This window comes from Anas acuta, chromosome 1 (genome assembly GCF_963932015.1).
Source record: "Anas acuta chromosome 1, bAnaAcu1.1, whole genome shotgun sequence".
Classification (NCBI taxonomy): domain Eukaryota; kingdom Metazoa; phylum Chordata; class Aves; order Anseriformes; family Anatidae; genus Anas; species Anas acuta.
Genome location: NC_088979.1, coordinates 127,955,456 through 127,975,676, shown reverse-complemented (window position 1 = coordinate 127,975,676; position 20,221 = coordinate 127,955,456). Strand labels below are relative to the sequence as shown.

The 20,221-nt window shown below is 41.0% G+C and overlaps 1 protein-coding gene across 2 annotated transcripts in view; it reads right to left on the bottom strand.

The window, feature by feature from the left end:
* The window catches only part of BCAT1 (branched chain amino acid transaminase 1), a 66,216-nt gene extending 53,269 nt beyond the window's left edge, over window positions 1-12,947 (bottom strand). For both annotated transcript variants that reach the window (XM_068654935.1, XM_068654942.1), the window contains exon 1: window positions 12,561-12,947. In XM_068654935.1, coding sequence (XP_068511036.1) covers window positions 12,561-12,569 — 9 coding nt within the window. In that variant the 5' untranslated portion in view covers window positions 12,570-12,947. The remainder of the gene's footprint in view (window positions 1-12,560) is intronic.
* Between the last annotated feature and the right edge of the window lie 7,274 nt (window positions 12,948-20,221).

Sequence of the window (20,221 nt, the reverse complement as noted above, 5' to 3'; positions counted from 1 at the left end):
TGTAGGCTGGTCCTGTTATGAAATAGAAACTGAAGATTACCTCTTATTTTTGGCCTCACTTATTTTTAAGTGCTCGCTTATTTTTTCTATGTTGTTTAATAACTCTTCTCACCACTTGGGAACAGAAAGTTTCCCTAGTGGAAGGCAGGAGTAAAGAAATAGATTACAAATTATTTCTATAGAGTTCACAGTTTCAGCTAGGAGGTTATATTGGCTGCTTTTCAAAACAACTCAAAATTTGCAGCTTTACAAACTCCTTCACCATCTTTCTGGTTTCACCTCCCCCACAGAACTGATGCACTGCTGATCTTCATTAACACTCAGTTCTTTCTTAGACAGTGTTCTCAGGGCTACTAGTATTTGAGTATTACAAAAAGGAACTTGTCATTCAAGTTCAGCTTTTTTGATAAAATTATTTGGGGGCATTTAGTACCAAGTTCTGTGCAAACACCTCTGTAAATGTCATCAGTGTGCCCAAGTCAGCCTGCAAACAGCTCTGATTACTCCACACTAAGCCAGAATTTTACCAATAGCTCCAGTGCTCTGGTGAGAGTACTGGTAGCATCAGGGAACACCAGACACCCAACTCCATTCTGCTGCTGCCTACACAAAGGAATTGCAGTCAGTGCTTTGTTGGCAGGAGTTGGCTATTTATGAAGGACAAGAATGCAAAGAAGCCAGAGACACTCAGCTATGGTTGTTCCTTATACCAATAAGGAGGTGACCCCATACCCTGCTATGCAGAGAAACTGAAAACCAAGACTATCCTACAGCAGTCCTCAGGCCCCAGTGAAGATGAAATGGAACATTCATCTCAGTCAGAAGTCATATGAAAAACAGTTTTCAATTAAAAAAAGAAGTCCTTTCTGAGACATTTCTCCAAGCTAAAACAGTGTCTTACTGCTTTTCCCCATGCTTGCTTCTGGCAATTAAGTGTCTAAGGAACATTTCATGCTCTGATTTACACAAGAGGATAATGAAATTACAATATTTATTAAAATCTATGAATCTAGCAAAAAAAAAAGTTTAATATATGACTTATACAATGGTACTGCCTATAGGCAAACCAAATTAAGCATGTGATGACAGGTACTCCTTCATTCAAAACCATAGAAATTAGTTATCTTTCTGTTCCAGATATAAAATAGAGTGCAATGTACGCATAAGCCACATATTCTCTGTATTGCTACAGTCATATAGAATATTTCCATGTTTTTAAAACAGTTTTCAACTACCTCTAGGAAATGTTATATGATTTGACAGCCACAACACATAGAAAATGATTTTGCAGAAAAATATAAATACAAAAATAAAAAATTAATGATCATAGTTTAAAAAAAAAAAAAAAGAATGACCCACTGTCTGACAGAGAAATTCTTAATAGTGCTGTAGGACTGAGTCAAGTAACACTATTTTTGATATCAACTAAAAAGACATTTACTTAATGACCATTACAAAAGACTTGTACAGCCTGGGAAGCTCATTCATAGAACCTAACAGCCAGACATATCTACTTCAGATGTCATAGCAGTAGTTGCATGATCTAAAAATATTTTAAAAGCATCTTTGTGTTGTGTGTATATGAACATGTGCATACACAGTGTGTGTTACAATGCCACCATCACCAAGTAAGTTCATCAGACTGGGTTATTCACATGATAGCATGTCTTACTACACACTACCATCACAAAGCTTATTCTCACAACTTCTTTTACATCTACTCTTTTCAAGATCAACAAAACAGAAGGAGCAGGAAGATTAATTCTTAAATTGTGTTTCTAACCACTCATCAAACCAGAGATCTTAGACATATATTTTTGTTGGGTCAGAGCACTCTGCATTCTGTGTATTAGCTCACTGGTCTTCAATGATGTATTCAAAGAACATGGACCAAGCAACTCCACTGATACACCTCAATGTATACACACATCAGCGCCAAGAAAACAACGGACAATTCAGCATGGGCAATTTCAGTGCTTAGCTTTTTCCTTAGTTCACCAAGAATCAAGAGTGTTGATATCTGCGCTTCCTTTTCTTTAAGAATACTCTTATCTGCACTGATGTCTTGTTAGCTGGGTGTTATCACCTTACCATGACTGCTTTCATACCCATTCCTTGAGCTGGCATTAACATTAATTACACAGAGAAGCAGCATAGTAGCAGCATACAATAAAGGAGAATAAAATGTGACTATCGTATCTGAAAAAGAAAGCTTCCACTTTATTTAATCATGGTCTTTATGATTTTGCATCAGAGTGAAAGCACCAGAGGTCAGAATATACAAGAGTTTATTTATCTAAGACAGCTGCACTGCATAAAGTAAGATTGAATTGAAATAGATTATCATTAAAGCACTCCCAAGTACAGACACTTATTTCTTGGCTTGAGTAGTTAGTTTAATATAAAGAAATTTAAGTAGCTTAACCAAACTAAAATATACTCCTCTTGAAACAAATATCACTGTTTTTATTATGTTTAAATAAAAGACTATTTTGTATATATAAACACAACTTATTGGTTAGAAAAACCTTAAAACAATGATCATAAATCAGTGGAAATATTCAGTTAATCTGTCCAAGAGTCATATTTAGTATCATTAATAGCTATATCAGAACTCTAAAAGCAGACTAAGATGGCGTCACAAGATTAAATAAATGCAGGCTACGTTGCCAATATAGAGTCACTGCTGTCAGCACTCTAGGGAGAAACACGTCTAGGAAAAAGTGCCAGTTCTTTGACTCAATGTTTAAATTAATATCCGAATAAGTTCAGTAACATCTAATCCACTGTACAAGAAAGTTTATATCAGTTCACCTGGAAGGCAAGGTGAAGAATAATGATTTCTGAAACCTCCAAAAATGTATGCTTGACAAACTGGTTTATCAGTAAGGCTAGAGGGCAGAAATGAGTTCAGCATAAACACAAAATAAATCAACACATAAATTAATACAGTCTATTAACTCACAGATTAGATAGCAGAACCTAACTAAGGATCTATTCTTCTTCAGGCTTAAGGTGGTTTTTTTTTGTTGTTTGTTTAGTTTGTTTGTTTGTTTTTCTTCCAAAAAATTAACAAGATGAGCTCTGAAATATGCAACATGGAGTCTGGAAGGTGATCATTCCCTTTTGAAGAGCATTGAAAGCCTACCGTCACTTTAATCCAATAGAGGACATAAATCAGCCATACATCTCTGTTCAACAGTTAGATCTGTCTTTATACATTTCCTGTACAACCATACAGTCCTACTTCCTATTTTGCTATTTTTCCTATGCTTTCTAAGCCCACTGCTCATTCCATTCACATTGGTTTTCCTCCCTGTGACCTCCTGTTGCTCTGTCAGTCTCTGGTGCCATTTTCTCTGTCCTCATCCTCTTGCTCAGATCACCGACCCTTCCCTTCTGGTAAAAGAAAACAGTCTTGTACTATTAGGAGAACAGGCAGATGACCTAATAGATCTCTTCCATCTCTAACTCCTATGAACAGTGCCTTTGAGTGCCTCTTTTGTTGATTTGTTTGTCCACTCTAGCATTAATTAGGTTTTAATAAGTGCATTGTTTGCTAGAACAGCATAAAGAAAAACATTAAAGCAGCCAGCTGGATCTAGTTGACCTATAAATTCACCCACCTGTTTTCTAAACAGACAGAGTCTTATGACTATATGATATGGTTAATGCTCAAACAAAATAAACAATAATCCTGAAAGTCATCATGGGTTAATTGTGTTTAGGCCCTGTTCTCATTAATATGAGATCCTTTACACCACACTGGGACAGGAAACAGCATAAATGCTATTTAATACTCTCTCCTACTACTGTAAAGGGCTTTGCTGTTAACCACAAGGAAGTTTGTGCTCATTACCTTTTCTCTGTTTTTTCCCCTTTGCTCATCTATTCCATAATGTAAAGTACTAAATTAAGGTCTTAAGATTTAATAGCAATGTTAACCAGAGCTACAGGATACATTTTTAACTACATTGTTACACTAACAATGTTGGCCTAAGCACAATAAAAATTATTCTGCTTATTTTCCTCAGTCATCCAGCATAAGTTATATTGTCCATATTTTGTATGTTGGTACAGCCATACAGGTCAATTACAGATCAATTTAAAAATGCATAAAATATGTCTTATAATTTATTTGTTAAGTTCTCAGATGGTAGAAAGTACACAGAGATCCTGCAGCTGATGACCAAGGAGATTGGCTTGATATAATTATCAAATGGTAATGTGAAAAAGATGAATGCATACACAGCAAAAGCAAACAAAATCTTTGTCTGAAGAGTTACCGAGGGTGTACAACTGGAAGTAGACAATTCATTGGGGGAAACCACAGCTTCTGCAGTTTGCAGAGAAATCACTGTAGACTCTAAGGAGAAAAAACAAAACAGCACACACACAAAATAAAACAAAACAAAACAAAAATCACAGCAGATAAAGGGATGAATTTCAGGATGAGAACTAACATGCTTAAGGAAAAAAACTAGCAGATGAAATCCTGTATATAAGGTCCTACTCCTGTTTCCAGTCTTGCTTATAACTACAGTCGCACCAAATACAGGGTCAGGCCTGAATCAGTGGCCTGTATAAGGGGTCATTTGTAGCTATTCTCAGAGTGCTTAGACCATGTCCCATTTAAGTCCGTTTTCCACTGGAATAAAGGTTTACATAAGACACTGAGCAATGATGAATCACACACTGAAAACAGAAGCTCTGGGGAAATAATAAAAAGCTTTTCATGTTACTTTTTGCCCCCAGAAGTCCTGCATAAACTCCCACTAGAAATAATAAAACAGTAACTTACACAGCTGGCTTTCGAGTAACACTAAGTACAATAAAACATTATGCAACAGTGCACATGATTGCTGGTCTGTAAAGGACAGACGTATGCTGGCTTGTTATCATATTTAACCCTGATAACTTTGCACAGCCTATTTAATTCATCACTGAGTATCAAATACCAGTGGTGCAAAAGCATGAGAAGCATGACTTTCTGAATTGCGTGAGGCTTTTGGTGCAGTTATAGCCTGTTCCCTGTTCCCCAAGCAGTTTGTTTAGCTGTTATGTATCCAACAGATGAAGCTGATAAAGCATGGCAGCAGCTATCTAACCTGGGATCTGAATGGGCTCAATACCACAAGTACACTCCATCAGTCTATTCAGAAAAGAATTTGGTATTAACGTGCCTCTTTAGCTACATTGGTCTTTTCAAACAGCTGAGCAGAGTCCCTGTTTTTTGCTTGCAGGCAGAACCGAGCACACCTAGATATATGTTCTGCCTAGATGCCTGGCCACCATGCTGCAGGAAGACTATGGCTTCAGCTTTCAAAGCTTGCAATGAATTGAGTGATCTAGTAGGTATCTTGAGATGCATGACAAAAGCCAGGGTAGAAATCACTCTCCTCACCTTCCCCTTCCTCCCCTCCCCTTCCTGCACCCCCCCCCCCATCCCCCCCAAAACAAACAAACAAACAAACAAAGCTTTGGCTCAAGGTGTTGCAAATACTGTGTTTTTTCTTGAGTTCTGATGGTGGACTAGTCTCTATGATGCTTGCAGTCATTTTACACTCCTTGTTCCAGACAAAGAACTGAGATCACCATTACTTATAATCTTTAAACAAATCTTCTCATCATAATACCTGAAAGCCTTAAAAATTTATCCTGTCTACAGTCACAACACCTAAGTGAAGACAGATATAAATCTCTCGTATACAGACAGGAAATTTAGACATGGCTTGTCCCGTCAGCACACTTCACACGTGTTGGCTGTTGCTTCAGAGAATTTCTTGGGAGGCTGACAGATGCCAGCACAGGGCGTGCACAGCTCTCCAGGAACTGAATCTACAGCTCCTCTTCCTTATGCAGACAAACTCATCACATCCATTACAGTTCTTCTCAAGGGAGAACAAGTGGAAATTATTGATGTGGTTTTGGCTGTGCACTCCCACACGCAGCTGTGCTCTATGCAAGCTTCTTGTATAACAGCACAGAGGTGATGGCTGCCGAGATCCTGTCTATACTAGCTCTGGTGGGTTTTCAACTTGGCATAATTGGTCTGAAGTAATGGGAGATTTCTTCCTGGCTGTAAGCAATGCCTGGACTATATCCTTGTGACGTGTCCTTTGCTGTGCGTTCAAACACTGACTTAATTAACTGGACTCAATTCAACAAAGTAGAATGGAAGTTGAAGCCTTTCTTTTGGTGTAAAGGGAACGAGGAACAGAGATAACCTGCAAAGAAAGTTCTGGGAACATGGTTAAAGACAGCACCTATGTCAATGCTTGCTTTCTTATTTGAATTAACAGCAAGCTGCAGAGAAGGCACATGTTTGTGTGATAGACATCCAGTTTAGAATATGCTAGGAACTCCTCTTGTTTTACAGTCTTGATGAATTTAGTAAGAGGTAGTAAGCATAACCTACCACACCAAGGAAATGTAAATGGTCACATGGAGCTTACCAACAACCCACAAAAAGAACAACTACAACATTTCTATCAAACATCACTTCCTCGAGTGTGGAAAAATATAAGACAAGAAACACAAATCAAGATAGCAGCCACAAAAAAAAAGTGTTTTTACTGATGACATCTGCTCAAAAGAGGTAAAGTCTACTAGGCTAGTGACAAAGCTAGATACTCCACCTACTTACCGTATATTCAGCTGTGTAACGACACTAAGATTGGAAAAAACAGGCATCATAACACTCCAAAATTTTCACTGTAATGCTTTAGCATGAAAGTTACCCTACATGTCCTTTCTAAAGTCACTGTAAGCAAGTACTTCATCTGAAATCACTCATTATTTTTTGACAGTGCCCAGAGCAAACTGGATTCTGCCAAGGGAACTCAAGAGCAAAATAACACTCAGCACATTAAAAGCGTCCTTGAAAAAGTATGGTCACAGATGAGGTATTTGTAGAAGTAGCAGCATTAAGCTCACATTAAGCACACAAAGCAACCACCTCTGCCAAAATTACAGCACGGTAAAAGGTCATCACAAGTTAAGAGCGATACAGTCTCTCTTAGAAAAATTATAACTTTAGTACTAGTCCCATTTTGTAATATGTCAAAGATAATAAACAGACCTATTGCAGTTAATGCAGACTTGTTCTCTCATGATTCAAGGTTGTATCAATAATCAACCAGCCCTACTCTACTCAATCTACATTGATAAATGACTTACTTATAACACCCCCCATGAACCAAGGATTTTGTCCAGCTTCAACCCACATGAATATTAATGCTCTTGACTAGAATGTCCCCATCGTTTCTGAATTAATGAAGCTAGTAAACATCTTAAAATACTTTAGAACTGGATCTGATTTGTCCTGTTGGAATCCAGTTCACCTGGGAATGGCAGGACAGAACATGAACTTTATATATGTGTCACAATAAGTATTTTGGCTAACTGACAGGACAAAAATTTAAAAAAATAAAAAATGCTGGCTACAGAAGAACCACTTAAAAGAAGATCCAAAAAGAAACATTTATAAATGCAGCATTTCCAGGTTACTGGAGAACCAGAAATGAATGCTGATGTTACTGATGGCTTCAAGAAGAGAATCAACCTGTAAATGTTTAAATCCTCTAATGGTACAGACCCTTGTCAATTTAAAAAAGCGTTGGCTACAGAAGTTGTCTTTTATTCCATGGCCATAGAATGGATTGGGACATAGCACAGGATCAGATTTAGAAACAAGCACATATTTAGAAAAAGTTAGAAGGATATGGAAAGAAGAACAAGTGAACTGAACCCAATAAAGCTGAAGAACCAAATGGACTTCCCTTATGGTTACAGAAATAAGACACTTCCCAGCATGTGAAAGCTACTTTTGTTTGTCTCCCAAACTGCACTTCTCTATCTAAAGACAGTTAATCCAGTTTAAGGCAGAGTCTGCAATTTAGTTCTCATGTACATATAAATAGGTTACTGGCATATCTATTTGTTTAGAAAGCTTGTGGCAGACAAGTGCCTCAAATATATAAGCATGTGAATACAGTGTAATTTTTTTTCTGTTTGCATGCATCTGTACAGCTGTAGCAGAAATTGTGCCTGTGTAGTCACTCACTGTATGCTACTGGAAATTATGACATACCTCTTCCCTTCCTATGGCCAGTTCCTACTAGTACAATGGTCCTTGTTTAAAGAATTATTTTTAAAATACATTGTAAGAAAAAAAAATTCAGAACTTATTCTGCTTGTAGAGAAAAAGTACTACGTTAGCACTCTAATGCAAATGGGGAAAAAAAGTATGCTACTTCAGGGGAAGATGTTGTGAGTATAGGGGAGAGGTACAGTCTTCTTCACTGACAGACCATTAATAAACTCTACCATGGATCCTAATGACGCAATTAAAATGATAAGACTCCTGGAAGGAAAAAAAAAAAAAAAAAGCCCCAAATAAAGTAACATACTTGTCAAAAGACTTGCCAACATTACTGTTCAATCTTTTTTTTTTTTTTTTGGGGGGGGGGAGACACTAGAGAAGAACAAGGTATTACTACCACATCAACATGATAAAGAAGTGATCTTTCAAAAAGAAATCTGTCTAGTGTCGTGACTCTGAGAACTATCTTTGCAGACTGTTAAAAGGCTAGCAAGTCCTCAACAGACATGTACCAATCTGCACTACTATGTCAAAGACTAAGACCAAATTAAAAATTTATCTCAGTTCAGAAGCTTTTCTACTGGGGAACTCACTGCAAAGTCAAGGATCACAGAAAGACCCAAGCTGTAGAGGTCTCTAGCCCAACCTCCTGTTAAAAATGGTGTCAGCTCTAAGCTCGGACCAGGTTTCTCAGGGCTATATCCATTTGGGTCTTGAAAGCCCACAGGGAAAGAGACCATAGAGATTCCATCAGCAACCCATCCCACTGCCTGACTGTCATTCCTCATATCCAGTCTGAGATTCTTCTGTTTCAGTTTATGCTGGAGTCTCTATTCCTCCTGCCATATATCATTGCTGAGCCTGCACCTGTCTCCTTGATTTTCATTGAGATTTTGGAAGGCTGTTATTAGGTCCCCCCAAAGCCTCCTCTTCTGAAGAAGTCCAGTTCTCTCAGTTCCTTGATGCCCAAGTTTAAGAAAGTTAATTCTTGGTAAGGATAATCCAAATTCAAGCATTTATTACAGAAGTGATGAAACTAAGACAACAATCTAAAAATTAAACAAGTGGACATGGCTCATGTGGCACTGATCTCTCTGAACGCTAGTGGAAATGAGTAAAATCAGCACCTTGATGAATTAAGCTCTACTCATTTACCAGGGAAAACAATCTGTTTTCTGTGCTTACAATGTGTGCTTTTATCAAGTGGTGTACAAAATGCTCTAATAGGCAAACTGAATTAGCAATAGCTGTGTAACTGCTAAGAAGTCATATGGTGCTCTTCAGGTGTTCCCTAAAATAAAGCTTGGAACAAACGGCAGACCTCAAGGGAAGAAAAGTAAACGAGTAACTCTGTTGCAGGTTATTATGACATTAGTTTGTAGAAACAATAATAAGATATGGGCCAAGATGCACAGGCCATATGGGTAGAACTTCTTGATTGTTTTAAAGATAACATGAATCGAACAATTGAAATCAACTCTTTTGGATCATTTAATACACACATGAAAGGGAAACATTAGGCTTTTCCATAAGCATAACACTGTTTTTTCATTTGCAATAGCATATGTTAATATTTGCTAAATTGCCCTTCTACAACAGGTGCTCTATTTTATGAGATAATATTGACTGTCCCTTTAATGGATAAAGTCATAAAGTAATAAAATTGTTTCCAAGGTAAATGGGACCACCCATCCATTTAATGCTAATGTAAAAAGTGGAAGTATTGAGTCGCAGGCATGCGAGCGACTATCAATAATGAATTACGGTCAGGTACTACTCTGATCTGTACCCAAGGATCACCAGGATTTAGGTACTCAAGGCAAAGGTCATGCATTCAATCCCTGCATTGAAGCCATCATGGCAGTTGGGCAGCCACGATTTACTGTCAGATGCCACCATCAGTATTGAGTGGTTTAAGCCCATAGTCCCTGACGAGGCAATCTAACATTGCAGAGTACACATGTCACTGAAGTGACATAAAGGTGCCAGTCCCCAGGCACATAGCCTAAGAAGGCAAACTGTGCAAATTTTGTGAGCAGTTAACCCCTTAGCTCCTTCATTCCATCAGCACTGAAGGTCCTGACTTCAAGCCTACTAATAAGCTGCAGTTTGCTATACATTTGGTTATGATCATTCATTTAAGCAAGCAGCATAACAAAAGGGAGTTACAGAAATAACGTCTGTTCTGATTCTGTAGCATGTTCAGCTTGAATAAATTGTTTTTAAAATGGCTGGACTCCTCCAGTACAAACTGAGTGCTTACGCAATTAACGAACTGATTTATCTCCTTTCCTAGCATTGGCCTTCAAGGGATAAATTCATCTCTAGTAAATTCCACTTGAATTATTTTCACCTATTGAATTAAACCAAGGATAAGTATATCCTATTGGCTGGTTTAGCAAGATGTCAATTGTGTTAAAGCTACTTCCCGATTTTGTAATCTTCTTTTTTTGCCTATGACTTTGTGGCAGATTTCAATACTCGCTTTCCACAGGAAAAAGTCAGAACATCCACTAGATCACACACCGCTAGGAGAGCTGGGCCTGTCAGTAACAATCAGTGCAATAGGTAGACAAGGCAGGACTGCAGAAACCAGCGGCACAATTCATTTCTTATACATAAAATTCCTTCAAACAGGCCAGAAAGAGAGGGCTGAGGGTGGAAATGGTTCAAGGGGAAAGGAAAGATTGGGACTAAAAGCAAGAAATGGTGAATGGGGAGATGAAAGGATACAAGGCTGTAATAATGCTGTTGTTTACTGATACCTTTATGAAGTTACTGTTTTTTTTGCAGGAGTATATTGGTAATTTTCTGCATCTTTGATACATGCACAAATACATAGTGACAGCCATAACCCTGAAGAGCTTACAGTCTGAATAGATGAGGCAAATAAAGGGTAAAGGGCTCAGACAGAACCGACTTGCCCAAGGCTACACCACATGAGGGTGACAAGAGTGCACAGATCTTCTACTGCTGCGACTATTGCTTCACACTGTCTTTTCTACAGTTAAAATACTAAGTAAAGTCAGGTTTCATGCAGTTGAGAAGAATCCACTGAGAAATCAGTGCTGCTTCGAACAAGCAAGCATGTCTATAGTTTGCCTTGCTACTTGTTTTCCACTGGGGCTTGCCATAGCATTACTGTCGGGTACTGGATAACACCTCGGGAGATCAAGCCCTTTTTCCTAGGTACACAACAGATTGAACAAAAGAAGCATGAAATGTGGGAGTCTGTATCACTCCTTGACACACTTGCATTTTGTCCCAAAACACTCTCCCTGGGGGAAGCTGCGTGGTATTTTTCCCGAGCTGTTTCAGATCAGCTTTCTACTGGGATTGGTCTGCCGCTCTCCCCAGCTGCAGAAACTTCCAGTGGGACTCACCAGGGCCTCGTGAGGCCCCTCCAAAGCCCTTGCCTGTTCCAGACCCACCATCACCAGTAGCACTGCACCACTGGTGCCCACCCAGGAATGAGCAGTGGTGGCAAGACCCCAAGTGGGATGAGAGCAATGCTTGCTATCAGCAGCGCAGAGAAGCTGAGGAGACACCTGCCAGGCACATACCTGTTGTGCCCCTATTCCATCTGTTACAGTTAACCAAGGACAGCAGATAACTCAGTCTTGTATTTCTCAGCTGTTAACTTCGGCATCAGGCTGCAGCTGTGAAGTTCACAGTCAGCCCTGCACCGACCTTCAAAACCCAAGTATTTTTCTGAGAGAAACTGTTCCGCAGGGTATAAAGTTGCTGTGATGTTCCCTCAATCTAATTGAAAAGCACCCCTGCTACCTCCATGCCCTTTGTCTTGACAAGCAAAGACTTCATTTTAATCCTCAGATCAGCCTCACTAAGCAGAACATAAACATGACTTGTAAAAGGGTAGTTCCCACAGATGCTCGTCTCTCATGTTAGCGTTCACCACCAGCAACTCCTCTTTCACTACTTAAAGCTATTTCTGAAATTACTCAGAAACTCTAAACGTACATTACTGGGTTTTACCCAAAGTCTATTTTAAGTACAATGGCAGACCTAAGACCTATAACGAACTCACAGACATAAAAAGGCACGATGCCTACCAGCACACCATACCCTTGACAGTTTCTTTTCTTTTTAATCATTAAGTGTCCCATGTTACAAATAAACTGTAAGAAAAACCCCAGAGGAAATTATATGCCTTCCCTTCCCCCCTTCTCCCTCCCCGCTCATTATTTCTTTTCCACGTATGCTGACTGCAATGAAACAACATGGAAAGAGACAGAATCACACACATCCTGCTTCTCAAACAAGAAACCTCTCGGGGACGGAAAGCTCCTTCGCCAAGCCTAAATAACAAACCAGAGCATCAAAATCCGTAAACACAAAGCGGCCGGCTACCGTTTTCCTTGTCTGCCAAGGCAAAGCCCCTCCGCTGCTCGGCATCCCCCGGAAGGATGGACGAGGGGATTTGGGCTCCGCTTACCTTGAGCATGCTGGCAGCCGGGGCGGGTGCTCCTGCTCCGCGGCGGTGCGGGCTGCCTGCCGCCTGTCCTGCGCTCCCTCGGCTGCTGCTGCGGGCTCAGGGCCGCCCGATCCTCCCGCGGGCACCTCCGGGGCTGCTGCTGCCGCCGCTTGCGGGCTCCGATTGCATCAGCGGGCGAGGGCGGCGCGCACGCCGGCAGCCGCGGGGAAAAGGGGCGAGGGGCTGCGGCCGCCCCGCCTTGCCTCCCTCCTTCCCTCCTTCTCTCCTTCCCTCCCTCCTCCCGGCCGCACGTCTCCAAATCGCCGCGGCTGGAGGCTGGGGCTGAGCAACGCGTCCTCCCCGGCGCGCCTTCCTCCTCCTCCTCCCTGCCCGCACGAACCCTCCGAAAGTCGCCGCTTGCAGCCTCTGAGTCATTTCCTCCTCCTCCTCCTCGCCTCCCAGCTGCCTGACACGGCAGCACCTCGCAGATCACCCCTCGGCAGTCAGCCAGCCCCAGCTCCTCACAGGCTCACCCCCAAGCCCACCACCCCACCCACAACTTGCTGCGAGAAACCCAGGAGGGGCCCACACGGCCCCTTTGGTTTCGAGCCGGGTGGGCTTGCTGCTTGGTTCAGGATGGGGCCCTGGGTGCAATGCCATGAACTTCAGCATGGCCTGCACCTCCACTGCTCTTCCTCCCTGCAGCTGGGGGGTACCTGGTCTCCATCTCTGTGTGCAGGCACCTGGCAGGAAACCAGCAGTGCAGGCGAGAGCCAGGCTGCTGCCCTGCCGGCAACACTGTGCAGTCATAGTGGAAAACTGGGAACTCTTCTTAAGAGAAAACCCCAGTGTAATCAGAATGTAATGTTCACAAAGTGCTTACTTTCATCTTGACAAATCGCATAGTTAAGCCAGAGAGTCGTTCGGGTTGGAAAGAACCTCTAAGATCATCCACTCCAACCTTTAACCTAGTACTGACAAGTCCACCGCTAAACCACGTTACTAAGTTCTATGTCTACATGTTTCTTGAAGACCTCCAGGGATGGTGACTCAGCCACTTCCCTGGGCAGCCTGTACCAGTGCCACACAACCTTTTCAGTAAAGAAATATCTTCTAATATTCAACCTAAACCTCCCCTGGCACAACTGGAGACCATTTTCTCTTGTCTTATCACTTGGGAGAACAGCCCCATTCCCACCTTGCTACAACCTCCATTAAGGTAATTGTAAAGTACAATTAGGTCTACCCTGAACCTTCTTTTCTCCAAGCTAAACAATCCCAGCTGCCTCAGCTGCTTTTCTTCCTTTATTACTGTTTTCATGAATGTTTTCCCCTTCTCTGCTTAAGAGTAGTTGTTGAAAGCTGTTTCACTTCAACTCAACTTACAAAAGCATCAGGTTCTGCCTTGCATGGTCTACCTGAATTACTCTCACTTGCACAGTGCTGGAGATTAGTTATAAAAAACAAAGTAGGTCTCCACACCTGTCACTCTGGCCAGGCAAGAAAGTACTATTTAAGGGAGTTACAAAAATTTGGATTCCAAAGAAATACAGGTAAATGATGCTACCCAAAACGAAAGTTCATGGAAACAATGATGTTTTAGTGGCTATTTAGGAGAGAAGAAAGATGGATCAAAAAATGGAAGGCAGAAGGTAGCAGCAAAGAAGCATCAGACAGATGCAATTTATCATCAGTGAACTGCTGTTCAGTGCTCATGTAAGCAATTCAATCCATTCACGATAAATTGTCTTCACATTACAAACACAACACAAGAACAACCATACTGTGGCAGGTCAAAGGCACATTTGATCCAATAACCTGTCTCTGACATTGTACATGTATAGTACCCATGCCTACAAAGGAGTACAAGAACAGAAAAAGCATGCAGAGGCATTTCCCTGACATGCTCTTGTAGCCTCAGGGAGTTTGTGCCACAGCAATTTCCTGAAGGATGGATTCTGCAGGCTTAACAGAAGTGCATGGATTTTTATCCTACTGATTTATCTAATTGTTATTTGAATCCATGCACATTTTGGCGTCTACAAGATCTCATGTTAACAGGTTCCACAATTCAGCTCTTTTTTTGTTTGTTTGTTTGTTTTTGTGGAAAAAATACCCCATTTTTTTTGTTTTCAACTAGACACTTGAAAATTTCACATGATCCTCCCTTCTTCTGATATTGTGAGAAATACTGTAAACAGAAGTGAAGATGAAAATATTCATCTCCTTTATGTCATTTGTGATTTTATAGGCTACTCTTGAATCCAATGTCAGCCATGGCCTTTTCCAGATAAATTGTCCCAATCTTTTTAGTCTTAATACAAGAGCAGTTACATACCTTTGATCGCTCTTAAGATGGGCACATGAACTACAGAAAACACTCAAAATGCAGATAAACAGGTTTACTTCTCATTTTCTTTTTTTTCTCTGTTTCTTGTCATTATAATCCAGATGTTCTGTCTCCTGAAAGATAATGGGTCATTCACAACTATTCACAACTCACCAATGTTTCTTTTTTTTTTTTTTTTCCACTTGCATCCTTTTATACTTACCAACATTATTCTATGTCATTTTGACAACTCAGTTTCATAGCCCTTCTGCAACTCTTTGCAGATAGTTCTAGTTTTGTTGAATTATTTAACACCATACCCTGAAGGATTTAGTCTCATCAGCAAACCTTGTCTCTCTTCTATTTGCCTCCTTTTCCATATCATTTTCTCAGTTGCAGACTCTGTTTTGGTGGAGGAGGAGAGACTCCTGAAGGAGGAGGAGAAGTGGGCCTGTGTGAACATCATAAGGCTCAACAAGGCCAAGTGCAAGGTCCTGCGTCTGGGCTGGGGCAATCCTAAGCACAAATACATGCTGGGTGGAGAACGGATGGAGAACAGCTCTGAGGAGAAGGACCTGAGAGTGTTGGCTGATGAGAAGCTTGATGTGAGCTGGTAATGTGCGCTTGCAGACCAGAAAGTCAGCTGTATCCTGGGCTGCATCAAAGCAGGGCACAACAATCCCAAGAGTCTCAACAACCCCAAGCAGAGCTACAGGCTGGGAGATGAGTGGCTGGAAAGCTGTCTGGCAGAGAAGGACCTGGGAGTATTGGTTGACAGTCAGCTGAATATGAGCCAGCAGTGTGCTCAGGTGGCCAAGAAGGCCAACAGCATCCTGGCTTGTATCAGAAGCAGTGTGGCCAGCAGGTCTAGGGAAGTGATTGTCCCCCTATACTCGGCTCTGGTGAGGCCACACCTCAAGTACTGTGTTCAGTTTTGGGCCCCTCGCTACAAGAAGGACATGGAGGTGCTCGAGAGAGTCCAGAGAAGGGCAACAAAGCTGATGAGGGGTCTGGAGAACAAGTCTTATGAGGAGCGGCTGAGGGAGCTGGGGTTGTTCAGTCTGGAGGAGGCTTAGGGGCAACCTTATCGCTCTCTACATGTACCTTAAAGGAGGCTGTAGCGAGGTGGGCATTGGTCTATTCTTCCATGTGCCTGGTGATAGGACGAGGGGAAATGGGCTAAAGTTGCACCAGGGGAGGTTTAGGTTGGATATTAGAAAAATCTTCTTTACTGAAAGAGTTGTTAGGCATTGGAATGGGCTGCCCAGGGAAGTGGTTGAGTCACCATCCCTGGAGGTCTTTAAAAGATGTTTAGGTGTAGAGCTTAGGGATATGTCTTAGTGGAGGACTCGTTAGTGTTAGGTCAGAGGTTGGACTACGTGATCTTGGAGGTCTCTTCCAACCTAGATGATTCTGTGATTCTGTGAAAGGCAGCATGGCCAGCAGGAAAAGGGAGGTGTCCCTGCCCATGGCAGGGGGATTGGAACTAGATGATCCTTAAGGGTCCCTTCCAACCCAAACCATTTTGTGATTCTATGATACAGACCTATTTTTGCAGTATTGTCATGTATTACCTCAATCTAATTACAGTTCCTTATGTAACACTCCAGAAGTTATAATGCAATGGATGCTCACAGCTTTATCTTTCTTTACCTGTACATATTTAGTTAACTGTATTGATCCATCAATAAGAACATAATTTTTCTGCTTTCTCAATATTTTATTTTCATAAAAGAGGACATTATTCATTTCTGTGATAGATTTTTCCTTAATACAAAGCATTCTGTGAACACATGACAGCACATGTCAACTTCTAAAGTTCTAATGAGTATGTTTTTAACAGCTATGAGAGAATTTGGTAATTTAAACACTTTGACTCCAAAGAGTTACCAGAAGTTCTAGAGATCCACAAGGCAAATATGAGCTGCAACACCTGGAGCCCTAGGGGCAGATTAGGTTTGTAGAACAGCCACAAATCTCTGCAATTAAGCATGTTCCATTCATTTTTTTGGTGTGCAGATGAACACAGCATTTGTTCTCTTTGCTGTGGGCTCATGAGCAGAATTTTTGCAGATGACTGAAGGGGTTTCACTCATGCAGAGTATTCAAGCCAGAACTGAATAAACTCTCATTTAAGCCACAGAAATATGAGGAACTAATGTCCAGGAAAAAAAAAAAAAACAAAAAAAAAAAACTCTATAAAACCAAATGGTGAATTTTGAAAGAGGTACCTTGTATAATTGCATAATTCTATGAAGGATGAAGGGAAGAAAACCATAGTTTGACACACTCTCAAAGGTTTCATTTTGTAACACTGGTCTGCATAAAAAGGATAGGGTGAAGGTAGGTAGAAACCGGGTTTTCTATTTAACAGAAAACTGTGATCCTGAGAATTTTTTTCCTTCTGAACTGGAATGAGAACAAAAGACTTGAAAACTTTCTGTGGTAAAGCATGTGGAAAGCAATCCTTATCCAATAAAAAGGAGGTATAATTTTAACAAATCAGTGTTTCAATTTGATTTTGATCTTCTATGGTTTTTAATTTTTTTTTTTTTTTTTTTTTTGGGGGGGGGGGACAGGATGTAATATAAGAACTTCTAAAATATTTGTCAGGAAAATTATCTGTGACTGGTTTCAGTCACAAAACCAAATCTGCTCAAAAGTAAGAATGTAACTGTAGGAAAATATTTCAGTAAAGCTGCCTTGCAGGACTGGAAATACAGTTCTGGAAAGCTATCCAAATTCTGATGTAAGTGAAGGAGAAACCTCTGGATGAGAATAAGGTCAGTGTTGTAGAAGTTTCCTAATAGAAAACAACTGTCTATTACATAGATTTTGTGTGCACACACATGTAACGTGTGTGTTTATACACTCAAAATATTAGGGTAGGAATTTGTCGTTTGTTAAAATATTTCAGAGAAGGACAGATTGTTTAGGACTTCATTATTTGGGACAACAACAAATTAATGGGAGAAGCCAAAATAATAAACCTTACACATAGAAACTCATGGCTGCAATGACTTGTATCCATTTTGTAAAAGGGGAAAAAAAGGTTAAGATTTTTTATTTATTTTTATTTATTTATTTATTTATTGTAGAAATGGAAAGATGAAGGCACAGGAGGCTCTCTCAGTCATAAACTCATCTCACCTGTCAGAAGAGAGGCTTGACTTTAGTTGTCAGGTCTCAGTAGACATAATGTTCAGAGAACTAAGATCTTTCTGTAGTAGCACCTTTCCCTGCTGCTCATTTCCTCACATCTATCCCTGTGCCATTTTGCCACCTCCTCAGATGCACCAACTTAACTGTGTGTGGGCTGTGCTGTAAAGCTGACTGCTGGAATGAGCTGGGTTTAAAAATGCCCCCCCAAAAGCATGAGAGTAGGAAGTAATTGTTGTACACGCTAAGGGGTGGAAAGTGTTTTAACTGGCATCACCATAGAGGAGTACAGATCACATAATTACACTCTGAGAAAGAAACATTAAGGAAGTCGTGAAAGATGAAGGGAAACACAGCAACAGAACACCTGACAAGCACAAAAACACTTAGAAAAAGGCTGAAGGGGAAATGTGCATATGTGCAAAGGTAATTGGAACTGGGAATGAACACATCTCCTGCTCTTTCATTTCCATCCATTCAGTGAAACTTTTACACTTTTTTTTTTTTGCACAATAAGCACTTTGTGAACGTGTCATTTGTTTCTGTCCAAAGAGGCAAGAAAAACATTACAGCCTAGGAATTATTCAAGAACAGTTTGTTTCCAAAGTTTCTTCCAGCTAGTTCCCTAGCAGTTCACCTCTCGCCTCCTCACAGCCCCCTCACCAGCAGCCATGGTGGCAGCACAGGGCCCCTCTCTGTAAGCTGCTTCCAGAAGCTTCTGGAAGCTTCCAGCAGCCTGCCACACAGCACTGCTGATTAGGGCCAGCACCTGCATCAGAAAACATCCACACAACTGCTGAACCAAAGCCTCCAAGGGACTTTTTAAATGAGGTTAGTTGCTACTGGAGGCAGCAGCTGTGGGTCATGCAGGTGATCAGAGCCCACCTCAGGTGACTCCACCTAGTGCTTCATCACCTGGGCCACATGAATCCTGAGTTTCCATCAAAAGCAACCCACTCTTTGACCTTTTTAGGGAAGTGTTTTTGATTGACTAGTGAAAAGGAGACAGTGAGGCAACAACATTGTTGCAGGTGGAAAGGTGCCAATCCCCAAATTCCAACCTGACTACTTCAAGTACTGCCAGCTCTGATCCAGGCCAGCTCAAAGCATTTCAGAGCCAGCGGCTCTCTGCAAAAAGTTCAACACTCATTTGACAGTATAAAACCCCAACGCAGCTCCCCAGTCTAAATTTAGAATTTAAGATGATTCCACACAAGTGCGCAGCAAAGCAACTGAAAATTTTCAACACGTGGCTCCCCGGCTGTTCTCTTCCTCGTAGCACCCCCTGGTGGCCCTGCTACCTGCTGGCAGGTACACGGCCTTCAGTCAACAAACCTCCAGGCATGCAGGTAAATCACACGCTAAACGATCAGTGTAAACACACAAAGGGATTTGGGGGATATTTCTCAAGATCTTTTAACAAATACCTCCTTTGAGATCATGAATCGCACACCAAATTACTCCACATCAAGTCCTGTAATTTTTTCTGCAAATTGTCACATAGTTGAAGAGGATGCTTAAGCATATAAAAATGTGCTGAAATTGGCTTGGAAGAGGGATTACAGCAGCTGCAGAATCTCTTTGCTGGACTAAACAAGTCTTCTAAAAGATGCTTTAATATACCAAGACCAATACTATAGGTGTAAAACTGAGAACAAATAGGGAACACAAAAGCCAAATTCTGATGGATTAGTCTTGAAAGGGCATGCTAGTGCTGTCAGAGCTGGTAAGAGCAACCTGAACTGTAGAAGTTAACAGTCAAAGGAAGCCAGGACACAGCAGAGAGATGGAGACAAAGATTTGGTGACGTTATCCAAGGAAGATGGCAGGGGGACATACAGGATAGAGTCAGTTTAGGGAAGTAGACTTCACTTTCCAGCTTTGTAATCAAGCAAACCAGAGGGGCAGCAGCTAGAAGTCTGTACATTTAAACCTGGCAAGGAAACAGCAATTCAATAAAGCCTTGCCTGTAATGCCTACTGCAGAGGAGATGCTTTTTAAAATAACTTTTGTGACACTGGCTCTGAAAATAGTGGTACCATATTGTATGCAATAAGAACGGCAAAGTATTCTTGGTTAATAAATGGCAACTGTTCCCTGAAAGTAACTAGCCATGAACTATACACAGATTAACATTATGTCTCTCACAGTTTAACAAACATAACTAGGCGTAGCTGTGATTTTTTTTTTCCTC